Source organism: Delphinapterus leucas, chromosome 2 (assembly GCF_059928025.1).
Source record: "Delphinapterus leucas isolate spDelLeu-1000000601 "Yukka" chromosome 2, BTC_Dleu_Yukka2, whole genome shotgun sequence".
NCBI lineage: Eukaryota > Metazoa > Chordata > Mammalia > Artiodactyla > Monodontidae > Delphinapterus > Delphinapterus leucas.
The window spans coordinates 136,166,076-136,193,670 of record NC_143130.1 but is presented as its reverse complement, the minus strand read 5'-3'; the positions used below and the strand labels follow the sequence as shown (position 1 = coordinate 136,193,670).

The following is a 27,595-nucleotide window of genomic DNA, read 5'->3' as shown; positions in this document are numbered from 1 at the left end:
AGCGGGGGTTACTCTTCGTTGTGGTGCGCGGGCTTCTCATTGTGGTGGCTTCTCATTGTGGTTGCGGAGCACGGGCTCTAGGCAGGTGGGCTTCAGTAGCCGTGGCTCGCAGGCTCTAGAGCACACGCTCAGTAGTTGTGGTGCACGGGCTTAGTTGCTCCGCAGCATGTGGGATCTTCCCGGACCAGGGCTCGAGCCCGTGTCCCCTGCATTGGCAGTTGGGTTCTTAACCACTGCACCACCAGGGAAGCCCTATGCTACCATTTATGTTTTTAAAGGTAGGGAAAATAGACTATACACCAGAAGACTATAAACTAGTAACAGTGGTTGCCCTAGTGAGGGAAAAGTATGCCCAAGGCACAGAATAGAAAATATCTCACTTTCTGCACCTTTCACATTTTGAACCATGCAAACACATTACCTGTTTAAAAAATATATGTTCTTTAATCCTATTAAACAAAATTAAATATTTTGTTTAACTTTTTTGAAATTTTGGTATATGCAGATTTTAATGATTTGAAGACTTACTTTGACTTTAGTTTCAAGATGATCCCACACTGAACTTAATTACTGAGACCACTAGATACAAAAATGACAAAAGAATAAAAAGTGTTGGAAGGGGTAAAAAGGGAAGGAGAGTGCTGAGAACTCTTCTTTTGAGGAAAACGGCAAGAAAACATTTTAACCAAAAAGAGAAGCACTGGGGTCATTCTACTGCTGGAAATATATACTATGTATCTTTTAATTTCTCATTATCTGCTTTTAATGAAAAACAAACAAAAGCAGCTAGCTAAATCAAAAAGGCCAACAAGGCTTTTCTCTGATTAGCTGAAGGAATCAAACAAAAGGTTCTTTCTTGTTAGGAGTATAGATTCTGAAGAGTTACAAATAGTAATGTGAAAGTCTCCGTATCAGATTAGAAATTGAAATAAAATGAGGATTTCTGAGAAATTTATCAAATTGACCATAGGTGGTTTTCTGTTCTCAACACTATTTTGTAACGTGTATATATAAATCCTGTTAAGTTTTTATGGTGTAAAGAGTGTAACAAAAGAGTTATTCGGACTTCCCTGGTGGCGCAGTGGTTGAGAGTCCGCCTGCCGATGCAGGGGACACGGGTTCGTGCCCCGGTCCGGGAAGATCCCACGTGCCGCGGAGCGGCTGGGCCCGTGAGTCATGGCCGCTGAATCTGCGTGTCCGGAGCCTGTGCTCCACAACGGGAGAGGCCACAACAGTGAGAGGCCCACGTACCACAAGAAAAAAAGAAAATAAAAAGGTAACTCAGTAAGAAAGCCCTATCTCTTGCTCTAATTCCGGAAGATGACTATTCAGATCCTAAGTCAGAGGCCACCAACCATTTACTGATGATCCCAACTACCAACAACCTCTTAAGTGACAAATACATACAAATAAACCCAGAAAAAGGAGGCATCATTTACATGCTCTTGCTGATAATTGTAAAAATATTCAATTGTTTCTAACAGGGTTGGATGGTCACAAACAAAATCTCTAACCCTTTAGAAATTCCTAGTAGCTACTATGGAAATTTCTTAGGGCCTCTGGAACACAAGTAGGCATAGACAATATCATTAAGCCCTTCAAAGTAAAGCCTTCTGAAGGCAAAGACTATATTTTCCAATACAGTACTGTGTATTATCCTATAAAGATTTCAGCAACAAAGACTAAATGAACATTCAAATGTAGAAGGCTCAAAGTAGGCATAGAATTAACATTTGGTGAACTTAACACTAACAGTTTAGAAACAAAGACAATGCACATGGAAATGAAATTAAGCTTTACTTCTCTGAATAAGATGTCTACACTAAAAGCATACAAATGACAAATTTCTTAAAAACTGAGTAATTATACTGAGGTTCATTAATGAAGGCTTGACTTTTTCCAAAGGGGGAAAAAACAGATCTGCTCTCTGCCAAGAACATTAAATTGAAATCTTCAAAAGTGGTACTGCTATTACCTTAGTAAACCAGTAACACTAATATCCTTTGCAAGTAGAAAGGTGAGAGGTTATGCTCATTGTTTTTGAAAAACTGGAAAGGGAAAAGGTAAAGATTAATTTCCTCCTAACTTCTCCTGAACTATCAATTTGGAGGAAAGAAAAATGGACCAATCAAATTAATTTCATATAATATTCTCAAAGAATACGAAATAAACAGCATAAACACAAGGATAGGGGTTACTCAGATTCAATTCTAACAAATTATTACTTGATTCTATAGGAAACAAAGATCAGTAATTGTCAGACCAGTCCTTTAGGGACTTACTCAAAAAGCCAAAATCTTAAGAATTCTATTGGACTATAAACTGTGGTCAAGAGGTAACATGTATCTAAATCAGAACCATTTAACAAGTGAAGACTCAACAGGTGTTTGGTAAAAGAAATGCCTGGAAACACTGGGAACACATGAAAAGAACTTTAATAAAATGAAACCATAATATTGATGTAACCCAACAAATGAGTTGGCAAGCAAATTTTAATCTCCAAAATTACCCATATCTTTTAAAGAGGCATAGTCCCCTTCTTTCCATGTCCCCTAAGAAGGGAAAATCCATGACATTTTAATAAAGGAACAATTCTTTAAAAAGGCTTTACAACTCCTCATTCTCTACTAAAATAGAACAATTAAAATTCAAGCAAAATAGGGAATTCCCTGGCCGTCCAGTGATTAGAACTCCGCATTTCCACTGCAGGGGGCATGGGTTCCATCCCTGGTGGGGGAACTAAGATCCTTCAAGCTGCATGGCACAGCAAAAAAAAAAAAAAAAAAATTCAAGCAGTATAGACAAGATAGTCAAAGTTGGTTCACAAAATAAAACAAGGTAACAACTACAGTAAGAATCAAGTAACTTTTTGGTAATATACACAAAAATATTAGGTAACTGATAACATTTGTAATACAGAGGCTAAGCCCCTAGATCAAATAAAGGAGAGGAAATAATTCATTTGTTACATTCAGAAACAAAACAATAGCTAACATGGCTAAAGTTTTCACTTAAATTCCAAGGCCATGAAATTTTTAAACATCAGTAGTTTTTAAATGTGTTATACTGTCATTTTTAAGTGCAAAAATGTTATACTATATAGTCTTAAAATATATGCAACTAGAGTGTAAAATTATGTTTTAATATACAACCTCCTACTAATACAAACAAAAATGTGGATTTTCCAGAAAAGTTAGTATTTATCTGGACTTTAATAATCAATTCTATTAATGATACGGCAGGGGAACCCACAAGGTGTTAAGATAAACAATAAAAAGACAAAAGAATAAATTCTTAAATTTAAGCCTGGTACTTGCCAAAGAATACATAGATCTGTAAATAGTGCTAAGAGAAAAAGTGACAGAAGTTAACTAATGCACTGAGCATAATGCCTGGAGTATAAAACATGCTACCCTTTTTTTCAGTAAATGAATAAATAAAAGGCCTTGAAATTCCACAAGTTAAAAATGGTGGTATATAACCATTTTATCAAGCTAACCACATAACATGTTGAATAAAACACAGGCAAAGAAAATGTCAAATGAAAAATAGGATTCCTAAAGCATAAAGCTATAGACCTTCCACGGACTTTTCAGGATCCATTTTCATAGTCCTTGTAGTATCCCAAATAAGCTTGACTATTGTGATGATGGTATAGCTCTTCAACTAGAATACAGCCTGAACCAGAGAAACCTAACCCCAAGGGCTGAAGTGGTGTGTAGAAAGTACCTAGAACCTCCAGAGAACAATCCTGATGACTGAACTTGAAATCAAATCTCTTGCCCTACTTTGGAAACAAGCTTGCCTCTCCTGGTTCCTGGACAATAGACCAAATGTGTCCTTTGAGACTTCCTTACCAAACTCAAATTTCATCTTCAGAAACTCCAGCTTAATCAATAATTCCCTAAAGTAGTTCCAAGAGTGATTTCAGAGCTTTAGATAGACTATTTTTATATTATTATTTAAAATACATTATTTTAAAATTTTTAATTTTCAAGAAGCAAATGAACACTTTAATACACAAAGTCCTATAACCGAATCTGCTAGAAGGTGTCTCAGTTAAACAGAAAAATGGGAAAAAAAAATTTTTTTAAAGGTACAAATTTAAATAGCTCAGGTATGTCCTTAAAGATAAGGGGAAAAAGCTAAGCATTCAATTATGTGTCTACAATTTGGGGATATAAGATATGAAAGCTTAGAATTTAGTAGAGGAGAGAAGACTAATACACATGAAACAAAGAGTAATAAATAACAGTATAAAGTGCTAAGTGGCTAAGTACTCAATTTGGGATGTCTATAAACTCAGATGAGGGGGGAAATTATCTTTACTTTCAGTAACCTCCAACTGAAATTTAGCATTTCCTTCTATTGGGAAGTCAGTCAGACCACAATAATATTAACAATATCTGCCGCTGTCAGTAGTAGAAATCATAGATATTTTCCTATCACACAGTCATAAGTTGCAGACACCTCCAAACAGTGACAATGTTCATCATTACTTGGAAATTATTAGACCCACGCTAAATCTTATTATTTAACACAGAAGCACGTTACTATCTCATAATTTAAAAAAATATTTTGATAGCTGTATTTTAATGTAACCGGTTTTCTTTGTAATCCTGTGTAATTTAAAAATACTACTCAGAAAACGGGTCCAATAGGCTTCAGACTGCCAAAGGTGTCTATGGAGCAAAAACTGTCAAGAGCCCTGCCCTACAGCTTCTATAGAAGCACTCTCCTTCCCCACCTCTGGATTTGATGACAGGACGTAGAGCTTGAGGTGCTGACAAACACACTGTAACCACAAAGGGACAACACCATGGAAGCAGAGCTTATTAAATAAAAGAAGTAAGAAGAAGATGAGATTCTGACCACCTAAGTACAAGTGGATCAAGCTTCATCTTTGGTCTTTTTAGTACTACAAGTCAGTAAGTTCGATTTGGTTTCCTGTTATACTCACTACACTCAACATCTAAATGGTACAGCTGATTGCAATAGTTTCTATCTCCGGAAACCAGAGCAATATCCATTGCTTGGCATAGCAACAGCAAAATTACAAAAGGATTCACTTTACCACCATTAGGGAATCTGGGGAAAATGAGTTTAGTTTTTCACAAACTAAGCGTGCTGAAGACTCACTCAATACTCACTCCAATCCACTCTCACATGGACTTCCTATTTTACAGAGGCTGTATAACTAAAAATTACATTTTCCAGATGCCTTTGAAGCTAAGGTTTCACATAAGACCTAAGTGTGGCCAAGCAGCCCACTTAAGATATAGAGAGCAGAAAGTAACATGTAATGATGTTCCTGCCCAAGGAAGTTAAAATTTCTGCCACATATGGTGGCCCATAATGGCAGTAGCTCCCTTATCAGGCAAGTTCTACAGTGTCTCTGTGGTGTTTGTTCTAGAAGTTCAGTCTAATCTGTTCATTCAGCCTACTCAACATTTACCTATCTCTTTCTTAATAAATCCCATTTGCTACAACTACTTAGAGCAAATGCTCTTGCTACAGATTCATGAAAAATAAATACAAAGTAAACATGGATGTAAAAAAAAGCAATATCTGTGTGATGAATCTGGAGATTGGGATTGACATATACACACTAATATGTATAAAATGGATAACTAATTAAGAACCTGCTGTATGATAAATAAATAAATAAAATTCAAAAAGAAAAAAAAACAACAGTATCCTATTGCCAGTTAGAAACCTAAAAAGAGTTAACAGCTTATGGATACAGATATAGGCTTGACCTGGAAAGCATTATAACTGAGAAGCCTTAAGAGCTAAGGGCCAGATTACAAGGAGCACAACAAGAGTCAAGAACAGAGCTTTAGACAGACTCAAGATATAGAGAACAAACTAGTGGTTACCAATTGGGGGTGGGGGAGTAAGAGGTGTAAACTATTAGGTAAAAAATGAGCTACAAGGATATATTGTACAACATGGGGAATATAGCCAATGTTTTATAATAACTATAAATGGACTATAACCTTTAAAAATTGTGAATTACTATATTGTACACCTGTTAACATATAATATTGTACAGCAACTATACTTCAATTAAAAAAAAAAAAGAACAGAGCTTTAGATAGTTTGGATCTGGAAGAGAAAGAATTGCCAGCCAAGCTGATAAATCAGAAGAAATCAGAGATAGGCAAAGAACCGAAAGGAGAGAATTCAAAAAATGAAGATGTCTTCTGTACAACTAAATACCAAAGATGACAAATGGGCTAAGAATTTAACTAAAAGATCCGTTTTTCACATTACTTCCTTTCTCAAAGATTGTCCTGAGTAAAAAATAATGCTCAAACTCCCTCCATAATTGGGTCCCTTGTCTGCTACTGCAGCTTCATACCATAACTTTTTGTTTTTTTAATACCATACTTTTAATCAGTCTTTTTAAAATAAATAAGTAAATAAACCCTCTTCTCCAGATCCCAAAATAAACGCCCAATCCAAGGCCCACACCTAGGAAGCTTTGTCTGGCAGTCCCAGTTGCCTCCTCTGAATTCATGTAACATTTATCAGACACCTAATTAAAATCCAAACTAAATTATAAGCTTAAAGAGAGCAGAGGCTATGTTCTTCATTTCTTTATATTCTGAACACCCAGCATAATGCCACTCAAATGCACTGCTAACAGCTAGGCCCTTTCAACAGGTAGTTTCAGAAGAGTGGAAGTAAGATTGCAGGAGATTAAAAATTTAATTAAATTGACTTGGAAGGTGAACAAAGAAAGCTTCCGTAGAAATGGTAATATTCTATATCTTGACAGGGTTATGGGTTAAATAGATGATGAACTTGTCCAAACTAACGGACAAGTTAAACTATTTGTTTACTTATTTAATAAGTAAACAAATAGTTCATGATAGGCATGCAAAAGTATTTACTGGTAAAGTATACTTACTTTGAAATACAACCAAAATATAAGATGGATTGATAAATACATAGAGGGTAGAATGGATGGATAAATAGGTAAGCAAATACAGCAAAATAAGAATTACAGAATCTACATTGTGGATATTTAGATATTCATATTCAATGTATAAACACTTCTTGCAACTCTTCTGTGATTGACATTTTCATGATAAAATGTTAGGAGAAAAAAGCAGAGTGGAAATAATGTGAGGCTCACATTATTTCAGAAGTTTGTCAATTAAAGGATTGACCTTAGAGAAGAAAAGGAAGGTATATATACATGCCTCTGAGAGAGGGATGTCTGGATTGTTCCTCTTCTCTCTACCTCAAGTCTTAGACTGCCTATACAGACTAGTTCTGGCCTTGAGTGCTTGCTCTTGCCTGAAAGAAAATGCTCTCACTAAGCTCCCTTCATTCTAGCACAATCCAAACCTGTGGAGCCTGACCCCTTTGTCTGTCTTGGGCTATGATAATCTGTTTCCTATCCTTTTTACTTGAGCTTCTAATACCTCCTTAACTGACCTTTAGACGAAACCTCTGGACAATCTGCATAACATAAATGGGTCATCCTCTTGGTCCAATTCTTGCCCTTCAGACCCATGGCCCCCATGACAAGGGAATGTTAAAACAAAGGTCACACAGTCCCTGGCTGAGGACCTGGCAGAGAGGTACTCAAAACATATTTGTTAGATGAATAAAACCCATGCCTGATAATAATATAATACACACATAAATAGAGCTTAGTTTCACATTTAAATCTACATTGTGCTGAGGGTTGAAAATGTGTGTGCTAAGTTTCTGGAGTTGAACATTTAAAAAGGGAAGATCTGGAGCCCCTTCTGTGAAGAGCAAACCAGAAGACAGAGCTGGAAATAGAAGGTTGACAAACTCTTTCAACTGACATTAAGAAACACCTACATTTAAATTATTAATGCTTTTCCCAGATAATACAGTACATTCATCAGCTTCAAAGTGCCATAAACATGAACTACGGGGGGAAAGATAAATTATGCAACAGTAAGAATTGATAGGAATTCAATTTCCAATGACCTAAATGCACTTGGGAGTTAATTTGCTTTTTGTTACTGTAGCTTCCAAAGGACTGCAGATTATGCACTTGCTGAATTTTGCCTTTGTCACACATGACCTAACAAGGAAGGCATTCATTCTACCATAGTAGCTTCTCTCAAGTATCTGGTTCTAAACAGCTGCAAATTTTGGAAGATAACACTGAATGATGTTTCTAACCATTAGTAGTTCTCTCCCCAACAAATATGAAAACAAGATTAAGGTTTACTAGAGTATCAAAACTGTGCAAATTAAACTGGCTGAGCATAAAGTTATTAGAAAATAAAGTAGAGGACACGGGTTCGTGCCCAGGTCCAGGAAGATCCCACATGCCACGGAGTGGCTGGGCCCGTAAGCCATGGCCACTGAGCCTGCGCGTCCGGAGCCTGTGCTCCACAACGGGAGAGACCACAACAGTGAGAGACCCGCGTACCTCAAAAAAAAAAAAAGGAAAAGAAAAGAAAGTAGAAAATTTGTACAAGAATTTAAATTCTAGATGTTATGTTAATAGAATTGATCCAATAAACATATCCTAAAGAATTTCTAAAATACAACACTTTCATTGTTCACATTTGCTTTTATCTGTCAGAAAGATGCTATATCACTAATGACTGGCTGATATAGTCCCTTAAATGCTGTAACTGGATAAAATGACAAAATATTTCAAAATAATACCGATCTCAAATAAATTTCCATTTATAAGAAGTGGAAGCTGCTTCCTAGACCCAAAACTGCTAGGCCTGGGTGAAAAATAACCTGCCAAAAGTAGAAACAAACTGTAAAAATGTTTCAGAGTGTTATGAAACGGTTATGGTGAAAACGGCTGGTGAAACGGTTATGCAACTATACAAAGAAGCTGGTTTTTTTACACCTGTCATTGTTCCTAGGTCATATCAGAATATATGAAGACATTTATTCTCCACCTATCAACTCAATTTTTTTAATAAATTTATTTATTTTATTTATTTTTTGGCTGTGTTGGGTCTTCACTGCTGCACACGGGCTTTCTCTAGTTGCGGCACGTGGGAGCTACTCTTCGTTGCAGTGCAAGGGCTTCTCACTGTGGTGGCTTCTCTCTTCTCTCATTGTGGAGCACGGGTTCTAGGCGTGCGGGCTTCAGTAGTTGTGGCACACAGGCTCAGCAGTTGTGGTGCACGGGCTTAGTGGCTCCAGGGCATGTGGGATCTTCCCAGACCAGAGATCAAACCCGTGTCCCCCGCATTGGCAGGTGGATTCTCAACCACTGCGCCACTAGGGAAGCCGCTATCAACTCATTTTTCATAAAAATATCATAACTGCTAAACACCATTGAGGAGGAAAAAACATACTGCCAAGGAGAAGCTATTTTATTATCAGCATTTATATGTCTTTCAACTCACATGTAGTTTGACTTTCACCATATACCCTACTACATTTAATTTACACAGATCCACGTAGTCTCCCCCAGAAAGGCTCCCTGGAAAAGACACATGCAAGTATCCCTTCTGTACCTCCTTCAACTTCATTACATAATATCTTGTCATGATCTTTTCATTTTAAAGAGTAGGTTGATTAACACCCTCAAAATCAGCAATTTCATGTTAATTTGGTACTTATCAGTCTTGAAGACCCAAAAACCCAAATTTTGTCTTTAGAGCCTTAACACTGTCACCACACGATTCCTAATTTCTTAAAATAAATATATATATAAAGTAATTTTCAAGTACTGCACAAAATGCTATAGAATTTCCAAAGTACAGTAAGCATTAAAATGAGATTTACAGGAACACTTCGTTTTGTAAACTTCCAGTCAAATCTAATGGTAATTAACAAGGGTAAATTTTTGCTTTCATTTTCTACAAAAACGTAGTAACAGAGCATGACTTCCACTAGCATGTTGATGCAGAATCTAGACAGACAATACCTTATCAATCACTTTTAAAGAGCAAATAAGAGAAGGAAGTATTAACAACAAAAAACCCTAACATTACAAGTCAAGGTCAGTGGGGACGGGCTGAGGACTCCTATCCAAGCTTCCTGCTGAAGACACTAAATTGTAATTATGCTTCAATTTTAAGCCATCTACCTCTCAAACTAGATCCTATTTAAATGATTTTATAGAGAGGAAGAAATGAGCAAAAGTCCTGATATGCTGCAATACCTGAAGAGAGTCATTAATGGCAGGTGACTAGCTTCTCTTCTGGCCTGATCTCTTTTGGAAGAAAAGCAATATTCATAGGCAGGGCATTTTTTTTAAATTCTGTAGTTTCATATTTGAAAGCATTACAGATGTAATATTAGTTACTCGTCCAGGCAAGCAGTCCTGGTATATGTTATTATACTGTTACAGCCCAGTCTCAGTAAGAAAACAAGGAAAATCCTTGTTGTTGAGTTATAAGCATAGGAAACCCTCAATTATCCATGCACAGGGACAACCTGGATAAATTAAATCCCCAGGTAATTATTATTTAAGAAGAATGTTGGATTAATTCAGAACTCCTCCTCCCTTCTTTACAAAAGAAAAAGTTGACTTAAAATCCCCTCTCTCTCTTCCAGACCACTAACAAAAAAAGCAAATAGGCAGATAAATGATTTCAAAATTGTCTAGCAAAAAAGAGTAAGGCAAATAATTATCAGCACTCGAATTGGTTCTGTTTTTTCCAGCAATTCCGATCACAAGCCATCAAACTATGAGTTTAGCTTTCTCAAATGCATTTACATTAAACACCCACCCATCCACCCCCCACAAAAAAAAACCCCTCCTGATTGAGATTTTCCTAAATCATATGGGTCTTATTGAACTGTACTAACAATATTCGAAATGGAAGTTAAAGAACTTAACAACTATTACATTAAAATTGTAAAATGCTGATATCGAACAACTTTCGATTCAAAATCTCTGCGATGCTAGGCGTTGACAGAAGGTTTACCTTCCTTTTTCTCCCCTCCCGGTCCTCCTGGCCCTTCTGCGTGTCAAGCTCCCCGCCGGGGTCTGCATGACATCACAGCTCATCTCTTGGAAACCCCTGACGTCACAGACACGCTAAACCACAGCACTATGACTTCATCGGGACTGGGGCGGAACCGCAGTCGACTTGCGCCAGCCCGGAGGCTAGAGAAGCTTCCGAGCCTCGGTCCTGCCAGGTCCCCGAAGAAGGTTAAGGACAGGCGCCAGCTCACCTGCGCTGGGACGGGGAAGGACGGAGCGGTAGAGCCCCGGCGGGCGCGACAGGGCGAGGCTACCCCCACCCAGGGCCCGATTTCCTCACCGGCCGCCGGTCCCGGGGGTGGGAGAGCCGACCTGGAGCCTCCCCACGGCCTATCCCGGATCTCCTCCGCTTCAGCCCTGACCCGGGACCCCATTCCCGCCCGCCGGCCTGCCCGACCCTCCGTGCCCCGTGGGGGCGCTCAGCGCCCGGCCCGTGTGCGGGCAGAGGACGCCCCCGGACGAGGTGCGGGCCGCCGGGTCCCTGCCCCAGACCGAGCCCCGGACCCGCGGGCAGCGCCCCCGCCCCCACCCCCACCCGCCCGGCGCCCCGAGAGCGCAGGCGGCCGGCGGGAGGGGGCGGGGAGCGGCCACGGTGGCCGCCGCCAGACCCCGACCGCGCCGCTCTCACGCCACGCCCCACCCCGGCCCAGACCCACCTGCGCTCCTGCCCCTGCCGGGGCCTGACCCGGGGCTGCACACCGCGATACAGCGGCGGCGGCAGTTGGCGTGGCTCGCTCCCCACCGCTGAGGCGGACCGAGCGCCCAGCGCGGCGCGGCGGAGCCCAACGCTCGCCCCGAAACCCATTTGTTTGGCTAGAACGGCGTGACGTCACGCGCCGGCCCAATCGACGGTTGGCCAGGGGAGGGGCCGCGGAGCCAGGGAGTCGCAGCGCCCCTGCCGGGATTCTGCGACACTTCGGACGCTGGGGGTGCGAAGAGTGGGGGACTTAAAAAAGGGAGAACCGGGTGAGGCATCTTCGGGCCCCCAAGTGGTGAAGAGTGAAAGCTCGAGTAAGACCTGAAGAGAAAGGAATCAACCCCTCAGGCTAGCCAGAATGGTAGTAACGCCAGTGTTCAACAGCCAATAGACATGACAAATCTGCTAATAATACTCATGGGTGGATGTGGAGCTATAAATGGTGTTAGATTACTGTTAGATAACCTAGTAGACTTGGGTTCAAATTTTGCTTCCGCTACTGTCTGGGGAGGCTGGGCTTCAGAGTTCTCATTTGTAAAATGAAGGGGTTGAAAGAGTCCTTTATGTTATTCTTTTCTATGCAAATCATGGCAGGAATATCTACCAGCAAGCTGATAAACTTTGAGGTTGACAGTCTCAAAATGTGATCTTAAGAAGTTTAAGAGATTGTAAATGATGACTATAAGAAGTTTTTAGTATTTTACTTAATACTTTCAAATCAGAGTGCCAGTGAGGACCCTTTTACACTCAGCCTTTAAAATGCTAATTGCTTTCACTGTAAAAATAATTTTAACCACATCATAAAACATGAGGACAATAAAGAAAAAAAAATCCTTCACTCTAACACAGCCACTCAGCATTCAGCTTATTTTCTTTTAGACCTTTTGTCTCATGCATATTTATTTTACAGTGTTGTGATCATAGTGTACACAAAATTTTGGATCCTGGTGGGTTTTGGGTTTTTTGGGGTTTGGGGGGGGTTTTCTTTCATAACTATTTCTGCTATTTCTACATAAGCTTCATAAACACTTTAACAGCTGCATAAAATTATATTAGGCGGACATACAAATTTTACCAAATTCTTTATTCTTGGACTTACTTATTTCCTTCCCTTTATGCCGTTATAAAGAAACCATAGGACATTCTCATGAATGTAAATTTTTAAAGATAAATACCCAGAAATGAAATTTCTAGTTGAAAGAGTATCACCACTTTTATAGTTACTAATACAAACTGCCAAAATGCATTTTAAAAGGTTGTACCAAGTTTCATTTAAATCTGCAGCTTTGATTTTAGCCAGCCCTTTTAAAAAGTAGTTTTGTCCAGTTATAAAACCACTCTTTTTTTTTTTTTAATTTACTTATTTATTTATTTTTTGGCTGCATTGGGTCTTCATTGCTGTGCGTGGGCCTTCTCTAGATGCGGCGAGCGAGAGCTACTCTTCGTTGTGTGCGCGGGCTTCTCATTGCAGTGGCTTCTCTTGTTGGAGAGCACTGGCTCTAGGTGCGTGGGCTTCAGTAGTTGTGGTCCACGGGCTTAGTTGTTCCGTGGCATATGGGATCTTCCCAGACCAGGGCTCAAACCCGTGTCCCCTGCATTGGCGGGTGGATTCGTAACCACTGCGCCACCAGGGAAGCCCTATAACTACTCTTAAAATATATATTATAAAACCTTAAATATCAGAAAATTAAATAAAATAAATATTTCCTATGATCTCACCACCAAGAAATAACCACATAACACCTCCATCTAGACTTTTATCTGTATAGATAATTGTAATCAAAGTTGGAGGGGGTCATATTGTACATACTGGAATTAAGCCATGTCTTATTTAATATCTGATCAATATTAGCTCAATGTATCATGATCACTTGAGCCTTCTTTATGTCAATTTTTTTTTTTTTTTTTTGCTGTACGCGGGCCTCTCACTGCTGTGGCCTCTCCCGTTGCGGAGCACAGGCTCTGGATGCACAGGCTCAGCGGCCATGGCTCACGGGCCCAGCCGCTCCACGGCATGTGGGATCTTCCCGGACCGGGGCACAAACCCGTGTCCCCTGCATCGGCAGGCAGACTCTCAACCACTGCGCCACCAGGGAAGCCCTATGTCAATATTTGACTCAAAGTTCAATCCATCCTCTCAGGTTCATCTCAAACACTGTCCTCAAAACCTCTTGATTATTTCAATGAATCAATAATTGATTCCTCTTCCCTTATGGCCCTTATTTTACTCCATGCACATCTTGCATATGTGTATTTAATACACCCTACTAGATTCTAAACTGCTGGAAAACAAGGATTATACCCTAGTATCCACCAAAGGATCTTGCAGTTGATATTGCTTAAACATTTAATAATTAAATCCATGTTAATCATGTGCACTTTTCTCGTGACAATAGATGAATATGATCTCCATTTTCAGTGTTTTCTGAAGTTGGTTAGTTGCCACCATTTATTGCATTTACAACGTATAATCCAGACTCTATGTTAACTGTTTTGTATACATTATCTCATTTAATCAGAAAACACCTCTATGAGATAAGTACAGTTGGTCCTTCATATCCATACCATTTTATATAAGGTACTTGAGCATCCGCAGATTTTGATGTCCACCAGGGATCCTAGGACCAATCACCCTCAGAATCCATGGGACAACTATATAATGTTTCAATATTCAGTGTTCATCAAAGTGTGTTTTAGAAATGACACTGTTTCTTAACTGAAGTGGGGATATTCTGTACATTAACAAATGCATAATAAAAAATGTACTGTGCCTTGCCTCTTGTTTCAAATGTATAACCTTAAAGCTAAGTATACCTACTGAGAGCTTATGAATATTCTGCAGTTTAAGCAAAATATAATATTAAATTTTCCATATAAAATTCCACACAGTATGAATGTATGGAATATATATATGTGTATGGACTATAAAATATGTATATATGTATGGAATATAAAATTTTCATACAGATGAGGAAACCCAGGCTTGAAGAGTTAAACCATTTGACCAAGATTAAACAGGTATTATTAGAGCCAAAGTTAGCAAAGACCCCAGAATTCTTACCATATCACTCACTGTATTGTTACTGGGAATTTCAGAGGGGTGAAAGACACTGAAACTACAAAACACAACACAAATATCATCAAAATGAAATGACAATGGTTTCCACGTGGCCAGCACATCTTCATCGTAAGAGTTCCATTAGAGTCGGTGTGGTCTACGGGGCTTCCCTGGTGGCACAGTGATTAAGAATCTGCTTGCCAATGCAGGGGACATGGGTTCGAGACCCGGTCTGGGAAGATCCCACATGCCCCAGAGCAAATATGCACATGCTCCACAACTACTGGGCCTGTGCTCTAGAGCCCATGAGCCACAACTACTGAGCCCTCATGCTGCAACTACTGAAGCCTGCGCACCTAGAGCCCATGCTCCGCAACAAGAGAAGCCACTGCAATGAGAAGCCCACACACCACAGCTAGAGAAAACCCATGTGCAGCAGCGTAGACCCAACGCAGCCAAAACTAAATAAAAAATAAATTTAAAAAAAGAGTCTGTGTGGTCTAATGCAGTGTTTCTCAAACTGTCTCTGGTTAAGGACCAGTTGTGGGGTTTTTTTTAATATTTAATACATTGAGAACTGATTATTTTGTAAAATATAGTAAAACTGAAACTACTAGAAATATGAAATTGTTTGATAAAAGCTCAAATTCTTGATTCTTAAACTCAGCACACAGAAAGTTAGTCAAATTGCTAGTAAGGTTTCTGAAACTCTTCCTCTCATTTCTGCTCTTATCACAGGCTTGCTCTAAAGCTGGCCAGTGGGCCACACTTCGAATAGCACTGGTCTAGGAGAAGGATCAGACTAGGAGGCAGTGAAACCACTTGAGGCAAGTCCTTCCTTTGATTCTATTTCTCCATTTGTACAATGGGAATAATCCTTGAAACAAGCCAGTAGAGCCAGTGCAGTGCCTCAGGCCTGAGAAGGAGCTCTTGGGTGGGGTTGGGCATCAGTGTGGCGTGGTGAGGTCATGGGACTGATAAGGTGCTGACAGAAGAACAGATTAAGGTGGCCTGAGATGGCACAGCCACAGAGAAGTTCTAAATATATGTAGTATATAACTTTGGTTATTTCATCAATGATTGGAACTTAGTCATCTCAAATCAGCAAACATCACATTAAATTAAAACCCAGTGTAATGGGCTTATTTGTATAGACCGGGACTCTCAGCTCAGAAAAAAACTAAGAACCTACCACTTGCTCCTCAATAGCTCACTCCTACCTCCAAAGGAAAAACACCATCTCATCTTCCTCCCCACCTCCAAACTCTTCATCCTTAACCCAACCTACTCCCTGCACTGCAGGACAGAGGAAACCAAGAGGCAGGCTCCACTGGACTTTGCCTCTAGGTCTCTTTACTACAGAACTACAACCCTGAGTGTGATCGTGCCTTTCCCTACCTACTAATTGTATTACCATGAAGCTCAAATAAATGAGAAAAGTGAACGTGCTTTCCAAACTTTAAAGTTTACAAAGGCACGCACTTAACTTCCCTGGAATGAAGTCGTTGGAGCATGTGTGAAGCGCTGAGCTTATGCCCGGCCTGTGCATGGATGAAACGTGGTGGTGGTGAATGGAGAAGGTAGAGGCTACGCAGCCACAAGAAAGAGCTTCATTCACAGTAAATAAAAGAGCAACTAAAAAGAAACAGAAGAACCAGGGCAGCAAACTGCCAAGAGAGAAGAGTATATCTCATAACTGAGATGTGGATTGTGAGGGATAGAAAGTTGAATAAGTATTGAAACCAGAAAAATACCAGAAAATCATAGTTCTTATCTTTCTTTTTGGATCTTGTGCCCCTGTGAAAATCTGATAAAAGTTAACAACCAGGAGTCTTCTCAGGGAAAACAAAAACAAAAACTGATATATGCAGAAATCATTTTGAAAATAATTTTAATTTATTCAAAAACTAAGTCCCTTAGGGGACTTCCCTGGTGGCACAGTGGTTAAGAATCTGCCTGCCAATGTAGGGGACATGGGTTCAAGCCCTGGTCCGGGAAGATCCCACACGCCGCAGAGAAACTGAGCCCTGCGCCACAACTACTGAAGCCCTTGCCTAGAGCCTGGGCTCCGTGACAAGAGAAGCCACTGCAATGAGATGCCCACGAACCACAATGAAGAGCAGTCCCCGCTCACCACAACTAGAGAGGAAGCCTGTGCGCATCAACAAAGACCCAACACAGCCAAAAATGAATTAATAAATTTTTTTAAAAAGTCCCTTAGATCAACTTGCTTTATGGTGACCTGCACACTTATAAAGGGAAGTAAAAGACAGCAGCCTCCTCCAGGGAAATGCCAAGGCAAAACCAAATCAAGGTCTCAGGACTTCCTGTCTCCAAGGTATTGCCCTTAAGAGATCCCATTGTTGGGCTTCCCTGGTGGCTCAGTGGTTAAGAATCCACCTGCCAATACAGGGGACACAGGTTCGAGCCCTGGTCCGGGAAGATCCCACATGCCGCGGAACAACTAGGTCTGTGTGCCACAAGTACTGAGCCTGTGCTCTAGAGCCCATGATCCGCAATAAGAGAAGCCACTACAATGAGAAGCCTACGCACTGCAACAAAGAGTAGCCCCCGCTCACCACAACTAGAGAAAGCCTGCACAGCAACGAAGACCCAAAGCAGCCAAAAATAAATAAATTTAATTAATTAAAAAAAAACAGATCCCATTGTTGTCAGTGCTCTTTGACCTTTCAGCAACATTCAGATGATGGCTTCTACAACACCAACACAAAGATCCACAGCAATTTCCATATGTATCCCACCTCTTGATAACATTAAAAAAAAGGGAATCCCTCCAGAAATCTTCACATTCTTATCATCATAATTAACACTTGGGTAGATTTGATACCCTGCCCAATGGTCTCCCTCCCTAATGTCTGACTTTTTACCAGAAATAAAGGCATAAGAAACAATCTGCATTCCTGATGTTCCTATATTCTAAATCTCTGTGTTGTCAATGAAATCTAAGAGTAGTTCAGCAAGAAACATTTTGTTAGCTCCTTTATCAAATCAGGCAATCTCTGTTCCATCTCAAGGCCTTTGGGCCTACACATCCCTCAGCCTGGAGGGCCCCTTTTCCCCCTCTCAGCACCTGGTTAGCTCCGACACTACTTTACATGTTGGCTTAAAAGCTCTTCAGAGCATTGGAAGTACCTTAATATATTTAAGAGGGACCTTGGAGGGAGAGGAAGGTGAGCTGGTGAACTTGGCTTAAAGTACCTTTGCCTAGCAAATCCGGTTTTTACTTAGATTTTATATATTTTAAAAATTTTATTGATGTATAGTTGATTTACAATGTTGTGCTGTACAACACTGTCTGCTGTACATCAAAGTGATTCAGTTATACATGTATATATTCTTTTCCATTATGGTTTACCACAGGATATTGAATATAGTTCCCTGTGCTATATGTGTTGTTTATCCATCCTATACATAGTAGTTCGCATCTGCTAGTCCCAATCTCCCAGTCCTTCCCTCCCCTAGGTTTTATTTTCATCTGGGGTCACGTGGGGAGGTAGCTAAAGCCTCTTCAAGCCATGACTTCCCTAGCCATACTATCTAGTCTCTCTGAAGGAGAGCAGTACCCTGTGGGGCCCTCCCAGGTACAAATCCTTTCTGTGTCTCCCCCCATCCCCCCACTCTCTTTCTTGTTTGTAGGAAATAGGCTTCATTCAGCCTCCTTGACCTACCCTGAGTTCCAAAGTGCAGGTTCAAACAGTTGCTTATCAGAGAAGAGAAGGAATGCAGAAACAAGGAGGAGCAGTTAAGAAACAATAGTGCAGGACTTCCCTGGCGGTCCAGTGGTTAAGACTCCATGCTTCCACTGCAGGGGGCACAGGTTAGATCCCTGGGAACTAAGATCCCATGACCAAAAAAAAAAAAAAAAGAGAAACAATAGGGCAGCCACGGGGCAGAGTCCTGGTTCCTCTTCAAGTAATGTACATAACAATACCTTTGAGTTCTTCTGTGGGAGCTAAGGCCCCACCCAGGTGGAGGATGGTAACTTCAGGCTGAAGCACAAGATTCTTGGAGCACCGCCCTATTACCTCACCACCAACCAATCAGAAGGAAGTCTGCACACAATGGAAGATAAGGAAAATAACAAAGACACTTACCCCCTCCCCAAGTGGTTCTCCCTTTAAAAACTTTCACAGTTGAGCTGAATCTTCAGAGTTGGTTTTGGGGCATGAGTCTACCTTCTCCACTTTGCCGGCCTCCTGAATAAAGTAACCTCTCTCTTCCTACTAGCACTTGTCTCTCAAATATTGGCTTTCGACTGGTGAGGAACTGAACTTGAGTTCAGTAACATCTCCCAAATTACCCTCTTTCACAAAATTGTTTCACAAAACTTCATAATACTAATCACACTACTTTTTTATTTATTATAACTCCCTGTAGAAGGACTGAGTTTTATTCATTGCTCTATCTCAATGCCAAGTCCAGTGTCTGAGACTTAGAAGGTACTCAGTGAGTAATGTTTGAGTGACTTCTTTTTAAATGCTAGAAAGATTTTTCTGCAAGGACAGCAGTGATCTATATTCAGAATGGCTTAACTCCTGCAGTTATGAGAGGTAGAAATTTTTGAAGGGAGGTAGAAAAAATAGAAGGATCTTCCTGCTCCTAGAAGAATCTTCTTAGTGGGATTTTCCCCAGGAGATATTCTCTCCACGGCTAGTGGAATAAGATCAAAAGTGATGGTCCAGATAAGACCATAGACTCAGTAGCCTGTAGCCACTGATGTGAGAACACCAAGTCTGAAGCTAGATGGTGGGGCTTCTTACAGAACCAGGAGGACAGCTGTGCTTAAGAGACTAGAAGCCTGGACTTCCCTGGTGGCCCCATGGTTAAGACTCTGTGCTTCCAGTGCAATGGGCATGGGTTCGATCCCTAGTCGGGGAAGTTCTGCATGCCACATCGTGGGTGGGGGGTGGGGAAGAGACTAGAAACCAAGCAGCAATGCTGTCTAAAGAAACAGAAGGAAAAGAAAATCATGAAAGGAGAATACAGGGACTTCCCTGGTGGTCAAGTGGGTAAGACTCCGCTCTCCCAATGCAGGGCGCCCGGGTTCGATCCCTGGTCAGGGAACTAGATACCACACGCATGCCGCAACTAAGCATTCATATGCCGCAACTAAGAAGCCCAAATGCTGCAAATAAAGATCCCACGTGACACAACTAAGACCCAGCGCAGCCAAAAGTGAATAGATAGATAGATTTTTTTAAAAAAAGGAGAAAGAAGTTTTGCATATACTGCTAATTATTATAACACAAAGGAAATTAAACCCACTCAAGAATCATGCTGCATTCTATGTACAAACATACAACAGGCAAAAGGAAAGTAGCTCATCACACACACACAATCCCCAGGCCCATCAATCCTTCTTCCTGCTCTTAGCATAAAATTGGAACTCTTTACTACAGCACATTATAATTAGACATGTCCCCTTCCTCAATCTCTCTCCATTCTGCCCCTTGTCTTGGCTGAAATGTTACCTCCCCAGAGAGCTTTCTTTAACTCTCCTATGGAGTATTTCAGCCTTCTCACTTTCCTTCACAGTATCTATGCCTGACACATAATGGGCGCCCAATAAATATCTGTTGAATTATTTAAAATGTTCATACTTTTTCACACCAAACAACTTAATCCAGGATGCATATGTTCATCACCAATGGATGGCTAATAAAAGCAACAAGAGTAGAAGGTCTTGTACATTAGAAATAGAACCTGAATAAAGTCGGAATCTAAGGTATCGGTACAAGAAAATGACCAAAAGTAAGAACATCTGAACCCTGCAGAACCCAACCAACCAGTCATGATTTTAGTGCTTCAACACAAATTACACTTGATCAAATTTTCTGGTTCACCAATTGATTGTAAGTATATTTATACTATCTACTTGGCATTTAGACGGGAACTAGTGTTCATTGGGTAATACCAGGTAACCCATTCTTATATCTTTCATATTTTTAATAAGGCTCTGATCTGTTTGTTGAAAAATGACAAGAAAGAAAATGGTGGGGGCAGAGAGAAGTCCATTGGCTGTCTATAAAATAGCAATTTCCTTTTTCTTCCTTGCTAACAGAATCCTGGTTTGGGGCACCTTCTGTGTGCTTCAGGGGAGCTGGACCCAGATCCATGGGATGAATAATGATTGACCTAAGCCAGTGGTTCTCAGTGGGGTGATTGATTTTGTCCTCCAAGGGACATTCAGCAATGCCTGGAGATATTTCTGATTGTCACAACTTGGGGGGAAGTACCATTGGCATCTAGTAGGAGAGGCCAGGGATGCTGCTCAACAGCCTGCAATGTACAGTTCAGCACTGCCACCACAAAGAATTACCCCTCCCCAAAGGCCAAAGGTGCTAAGCTTGGAAAACACTGCACTAAAGTAATCGGTGTGGTCCCGAACTCTTTGTCAGGGTTTGGTTCAGGCACGGGTGTGTGATGCAAATCTAGCTAATGAAATGCAGTGGGTAGTTTACTGAGACACTTCTGGAAATGTTTTTTCTTGCCCTTAAATAAAAAACGTTCATTTTTGGTTGAAATGCATTACTTTCCTAAATAAAATTATATTTAGGGACAATAAGACAGAGAGAGAAACACACAAGTAGAAAAAGTCCCTCATCTGCTGCTAGATGTCATTGTGTCTGCATGTGGTGCCTGGTACTATGACTGCCATCTTGGGACCATGGGAGTTGTTAGCTGCAGAGAACATGAGAGAACGGCAAAGCAGAAAGATGGAAGTAACTTGCATCCTTGATGACATCGTTGAACTTCTGATTAAAAGAGTCCTTGAGACTTCTTTTTATATAAAATAATAAATTATATTACTTTTAAGGCATTTATAGGACTTCCTGAAAAATTTGAAAGTAGCTGAGAACATCCTGATACATATAATATATATTTGTGGGTGGGAGTTTGTCATATAGAAAATAAATCAGAGGGGAGAGACACTAACCTATTTCTTTGGGTGCTAGTGCTACCATAACCTAATAATAAAATAATTTTGTTGGGCTTCCCTGGTGGCACAGTGGTTGAGAGTCCACCTGCCGATGCAGGGGACACAGGTTCGTGCCCCGGTCCGGGAAGATCCCACATGCCACGGAGTGGCTGGGCCCGTGAGCCATGGCCGCTGAGCCTGCGCGTCCGGATCCTGTGCTCCGCAACGGGAGAGGACACAACAGTGAGAGGCCCGCGTACCGAAAAAAAAAAATTTTTGTTTTGCTATGCTTCTGGAATAATCTTAAACTAATGATACTAGAAGTTGATAAAACCAGTGGGAAAAGAATCTCTGTCAATGCATGTTTGTGTTCTTTATTTTTTTAATTAATTAAGTTTATTTGTTTATCTTTGGTTGCATTGGGTCTTCGTTGCTGAGCGCAGGCTTTCTCTAGTTGTGGAGAGCAGCGGTAACTCTTCGTTGCAGTCCGTGGGCTTCTCATTGCAGTGGCTTGTCTTCTTGAGGAGCACGGGCTCTAGGCACGCAGGCTTCACTAGTTGTGTCACGTGGGCTCAGTAGCTGTGGCGCACCGGCTTAGTTGCTCCAACGGCATGTAGAATCTTCCCAGGCCAGGAATAGAGCCTTTGTCCCCTGCACTGGCAGGTGGATTCTTAACCACTGCGCCACCAGGGAAGCCCTGTTTGTGTCTTTAAATAAATGAGTAGGAACTCGTGACACTTTGAAATCTTTAAGAAAATGATATTTTCGAACCATTGAAATTTAATCTGGGGGAGCCTGTGGCATTAGCACAAGACTAGCCAGCCTCTCCTTATTCTTCCTCAGCTCTAGCACACCTAATTCACAGGCACCTGCTATAGCAAAGGAAAGGCTGCCTGGTTAAAGTAACGTAGTTACATCAGCTTGCTAAAATGGTCCAGGGCATAGATTTTGCTCAAAAGTGAGTTCTTTAAAAAAAAAGCCACCAACATATTCTGCAATTTTAGAATTTGCTGACATTTTCTACCAGGCATAACTATGCTCTTAGTGCCAAGTCTTACTTTGAAATACCAAAGATACTTTGCAAAAAGTACAGGGCTCAGTTCCCCGCATTTCCTTGCTAGATCATTTGTTTTATCAATGAGTACTGTACTAATATTAGACTAATCAACTAGATCTTTTCCTTGGAAGAGTATACGGTGGTTGGCTTCTTTTGAATGCACCACCACACGGACCCCATCACACTACTGTATTAGAGTTTACCGTTACTCTAAGAGAATCCCACCAATTTTTCACACCTCACTCCTTGCCCCTTCTTAAGACTGCTGGGTTATATGTAATGTTTTGGTGGGCCTTCAGCAAGACGCATGCGATCAACAATACATACATGTATTGTTAAAGCAAATTGAGCCTGTTTTGTCCTTTCTTTCAGTGCCCCTCCTCTCAACAAAGACAAAGCATGCCTTCAAAGTGGCATAATGACCTTATGAAAGAGTGGGAGCATCTGATTGCTCCCTCTCATTCAGAGCCACTCTGGCTTTCTTATCTCGGAGCCCCCATTTTCACATTCAGATTATATGCTCCTTAAGGCCCCATTCGTTGCTCCTGTGGGTTTGCCATCTGTTCCTTTGACTACTGCTGCACTTCTCCAGCTCCCTGTATGTTGTCCTTCTCTCTTCTGCCTCTGACCTCACTATACCTCTCATATTTCCTGACTTTCTTACCAAAATGACTTCACTTTTATAAACATTGCTAGTCGAGAAGAAGACTCCTGTTGGTCCATACATGATACCATGCGAGTCTCTACATGTTGAGTGTAGGTTTGAATCCTCTCTCTTTCTCAGTGACTTCCTTCATTCCCTGCTACTCAGGGGCTACTTTTGCATGGCTGCATGCATTATTTTTTTCACATTTCCAGTATTGGCAAAGCTCTAGAGCTCCACTCTCTGAATAAAATCAATGTGTGGTTAATATGTGTGGTAAGAATCTCATTCTTAAGTTCATTAAATACTTCTCTGAAATGTCCTAAATATATTTCCACATATGAGTTATTCTGTATGTTGGCACATCTGATTCTTAATTTCCTGCTTTGCGGAGGAAGTTGTACTCTGATGATAAAAGCCTTGCTGGAACATCACAGGAAAAAAAAATTGTTTTTCAAGCTCCAAAATTATTGGTTAAGCCACTCTTCAACTAAGAGGCATAAAATGAATAAAACTGGTGTTCTTCATCTTTTACCTTTTTTGCCATTGCCCTTACATTAGGGTGGCTATCCAGCTGCCCAGAGAAGACACAAGTGCTGTGGTTCATACAAACATGTTATTTACCTACTACAATATCACGACTCCGGTGACTCATTCCCTGAATCCCTAAGCAAAATTTGTCATCCTCCCAATCTATGTTTCATGGTAACTTGTTCCACTTTTGCTATTTAACTTAAACCATTTCAATGTACTTTATTATGTATAGAGCTTGCCTTCTCTTCTGTGAGCTCTTTAAAGACATAAACTGATTTGCTGAATCAGTGAATGAATGAGCTATGAGAACAATTTTATTGACTATATCAAAATATTCAGAGGTAAAAATATCTTTTCATTAAGTGCAATGCTATTTAAATTGCCAAACTTGTCAATTTTACCTAAATGAAACCAAATTAAAGAGCATGACCCTCTCCAATGGTCATAGCTTTGTTATCCTTCCCTGAGTGGTTAACTTGTCTTCATGCCCGGAGCGCTGCCTGTTGGCCTTTCAAAGGCTCACATTTTTCCTCAGTGCCTTCTCAAAGGTAAAATGACTTATATATTCTCTCCAGAGACACTGATGCTATAAATTAACATTGGGTTTTATCCTGTATTGGACTATAATTTGTGCATTGTTGTCAAAGATGAATTATTTGAATCTTTTTTAAAAATATTAAATTACAATTTAATGAATTTGTGGCAAGTGTTGTTTTCTTATTTGTTTTAAAAGCACAATTTAATATTCATTTAGGCAGTAATTGAGCCTTCCAACTTTAAATTTTATTCCAGTCGGGCTCCCCCTTCTCTTTTACCCTTGTCATTTTTATAAAACTGTCAGTCAAGTTTAAATCCAGAGCAGGAATGACTAGCACCTAATGAAAAAGGAAGAGGAGGAGGAAGAAGAAGACGAGGACGAAGAAGAAGAAAGCTGTTTTCAAATACTTAAGGAAAAGTAAATTATTTTCATGTATATATAATTTGCCCTTATTTATAGGTGTAAAAAAATAAGAAAAGGAGATCTGGACAAATAGGGGATAGATGACTATGTAGGAATATATTCATACAATGGAATAAGAAACAGTATTAGAATTAAATCATTTAGATCTATATGTATCAACATGGTAATTCTCAGAAAACATTTGGTTCAGTGATAAAAGCAAGTTGCAGATGGATACACACTATACGTTACCATTTACACAAATCTTAAAAACATGCAAATAAAACACACACACAACAATGCTAAGTATTGTTTATGGACAGCTACAATCGCAATAAAAGTATAAAGACATGGGTGAGAAGGGTCCAAAACAACTTCAGAATAATAGTTACTTCTGAGAAGAAAGGGAGAAGAAACTATTAGAAAGAGGCACAAAGAGGGACTTTGATCATATCAGAACATTTTATTTATTTAAGAAAGAAAATATCTGAACCAAATATGAGTGGTTCACTGTTAATATTTGCAAAAATCAAAATGGTGAATACATAGATATTTGTAAAATTATTCTGAATTTTTCTTTTGCATCTTAGATGTATTTCATAAATGTAACAAGTAAATGAAAAATTTTCACTTGAAAATTTTAGAAGACGTTGTGATGTGAAGAATACCCTTGGGAAGAAAACCAATTAACTTACTTATTGCCTATAGGTAGTATTGATGCAAAGCAAAAAACCTTCAGTTCATTCCTCTTTTTTCCCCTCTTCCCCCAAAGTATTTATGACACTATTAGTGAAACATGTAAAAGTCTTACTGTACAAAAATGATACTTCTTTGTTAAGTGGAGGAAGTGAAGTTACGATTTCTGTCTTTCAGGAATAAAGACACATACCTACTAGAGCATGGACTTGAGGATATGGGGAGGGGGAAGGGTAAGCTGTGACAAAGTGAGAGAGTGGCATGGACATATACACTACCAAACGTAAAATAGATAGCTAGTGGGAAGCAGCTGCACAGCACAGGGAGATCAGCTAAGTGGTTTGTGACCACCTAGAGGGGTGGGATAGGGAGGGTGGGAGGGAGGGAGAAGCAAGAGGGAAGAGATATGGGAACATATGTATATGTATAACTGATTCACTTTGTTATAAAGCAGAAACTAACACACCACTGTAAAGCAATTATACTCCAATAAAGACGTTAAAAAAAAAAAAAGATTTCTGTCTTTACTTACCCTGGCATTACTGCTCCATTTTTCCAGCAAGAAGGCAATAACAAATCTCAGGCATTTATAAGCCACCTGGAATGTGAACTCTAGGGGCAAATGCTTCCATAAAGAGGTTTAAAAGCACACACAGAATTGGCAGTGAGACAGAGTATCAAAGTTCTCTTCTCATCCCTAAATCATCCTCCTATCAGCTTTTTTTTTTAATTTTTAAAAATAAATTTATTTATTTTTGGCTGCATTGGGTCTTTGTTGCTGCACGCGGGCTTTCTCTAGTTGCAGCAAAGAGGGGCTACACTTCGTTGCGGTGTGTGGACTTCTCATTGCAGTGGCTTCCCTTTGTGTGGAGCACAGGCTCTAGGCGCACGGGCTTCAGTAGTTGCAGCACACGGGCTCAGTTTTTGTGGCTCACGGGCTCTAGAGCGCAGGCTCAGTAGTTGTGGTGCACGGGCTTTGTTGCTCTACAGCATGTGGGATCTTCCCAGACCAGGGCTCGAACCCATGTCCCCTGCATTGGCAGGCGGATTCTTAACCACTGCGCCACCAGGGAAGTCCCTATCAGCTTCTTTTCTGGTTAGTTCCATGTCCTCTAGAGCTGTACACAAACAAAGCACAGAAATATATGTCTCACCTATGACAAAGCATCATTCAATGACTAAGCACTCTGGAGGGCACAGGAGCTAAGACGCATGTAGGGAGACACCCACACGATTCCATCATGTGTCTTTACAGAGCTGTGGCAAAGGCACTGTCTATGGTCACCCCACCAAGTGCCCAAACCCTTGACCCCTATGTTTCATGCAAAATAAATTTCAAACATACTGTTAGGGCTAATGAAGTCTCAGTAAGCTCTAAACAAAAAGCTGATTAATCATTAAAACCTTTTACTTTTGCCTGAAAGATTTAAAAGTCTTATAGAAAAAAAACAAAAAGAAAAGGCTCTACTTATTTAAATGAGTTAGTGCCAGGAATTTATGTCAAAAGCAGCAGTGCAGCATAAAGAAACCATGCAGTGATAATGTTAGAGAGCTGATGGGAGGGAGAACTGATAATACCCAAGCATCCTCAGGAGGGATTTCCAGCTGAGAAAAGCCTGTGGCTCTGTGCAAGGCATTTTACAATCTTCTCACTACTGTGTTTACTTGCCTCAGGAAAGAGAGGTCCCAGGAAATGAGAACTCGGACTTGATAAGGTAGATTTATTTTTCCATAAAGAAGTGTTAAGGAAACATCCAAAGGTCTCTTGCACAATAAACAGATCAAAGGCTGGTTTAAAGTATTTATAGGCAGTGGTTCTGAACCTTGGCTATCGTTAGAATCACCCAGGGAGTTTTTGAAGAGCAGGATGCCAAGGCGCCACCCGACCAACTGAATCAGAATCTCTAGGAGGAGGAGCCCAGGCATTTGTGATTCTGGTGCACAATAAGATTAAGAATTGCTGCTATAGGGCCAGGGATCTGCTGGTAAAGTGTTTCTTGGGGGTGGGGGAGGGTTATTCCAGGGATTCTGATTCATACAGCATGTGCCTGTTTCTTCGTGTAAATA

General features: G+C 40.4%; 1 protein-coding gene across 5 annotated transcripts in view; it reads right to left on the bottom strand.

Annotated features, from left to right (window-relative positions):
• Nucleotides 1-11,783, bottom strand: part of FBXO34 (F-box protein 34) — an 81,181-nt gene extending 69,398 nt beyond the window's left edge. For 3 of the 5 annotated variants that reach the window (XM_022570508.2, XM_022570504.2, XM_030763411.2), the window contains exon 1: nucleotides 11,620-11,721. Coding sequence is in view for 1 of the 5 variants with exons in the window: in XM_022570503.3 (XP_022426211.2) it covers nucleotides 11,620-11,768 (149 nt within the window). In the remaining 4 variants the exon portion in view is untranslated. Of the gene's footprint in view, nucleotides 1-11,619 lie in introns of all 5 variants that reach the window. The other 2 variants (XM_022570503.3, XM_089907729.1) reach the window with 2 other exon arrangements.
• Nucleotides 11,784-27,595: the final 15,812 nt, after the last annotated feature.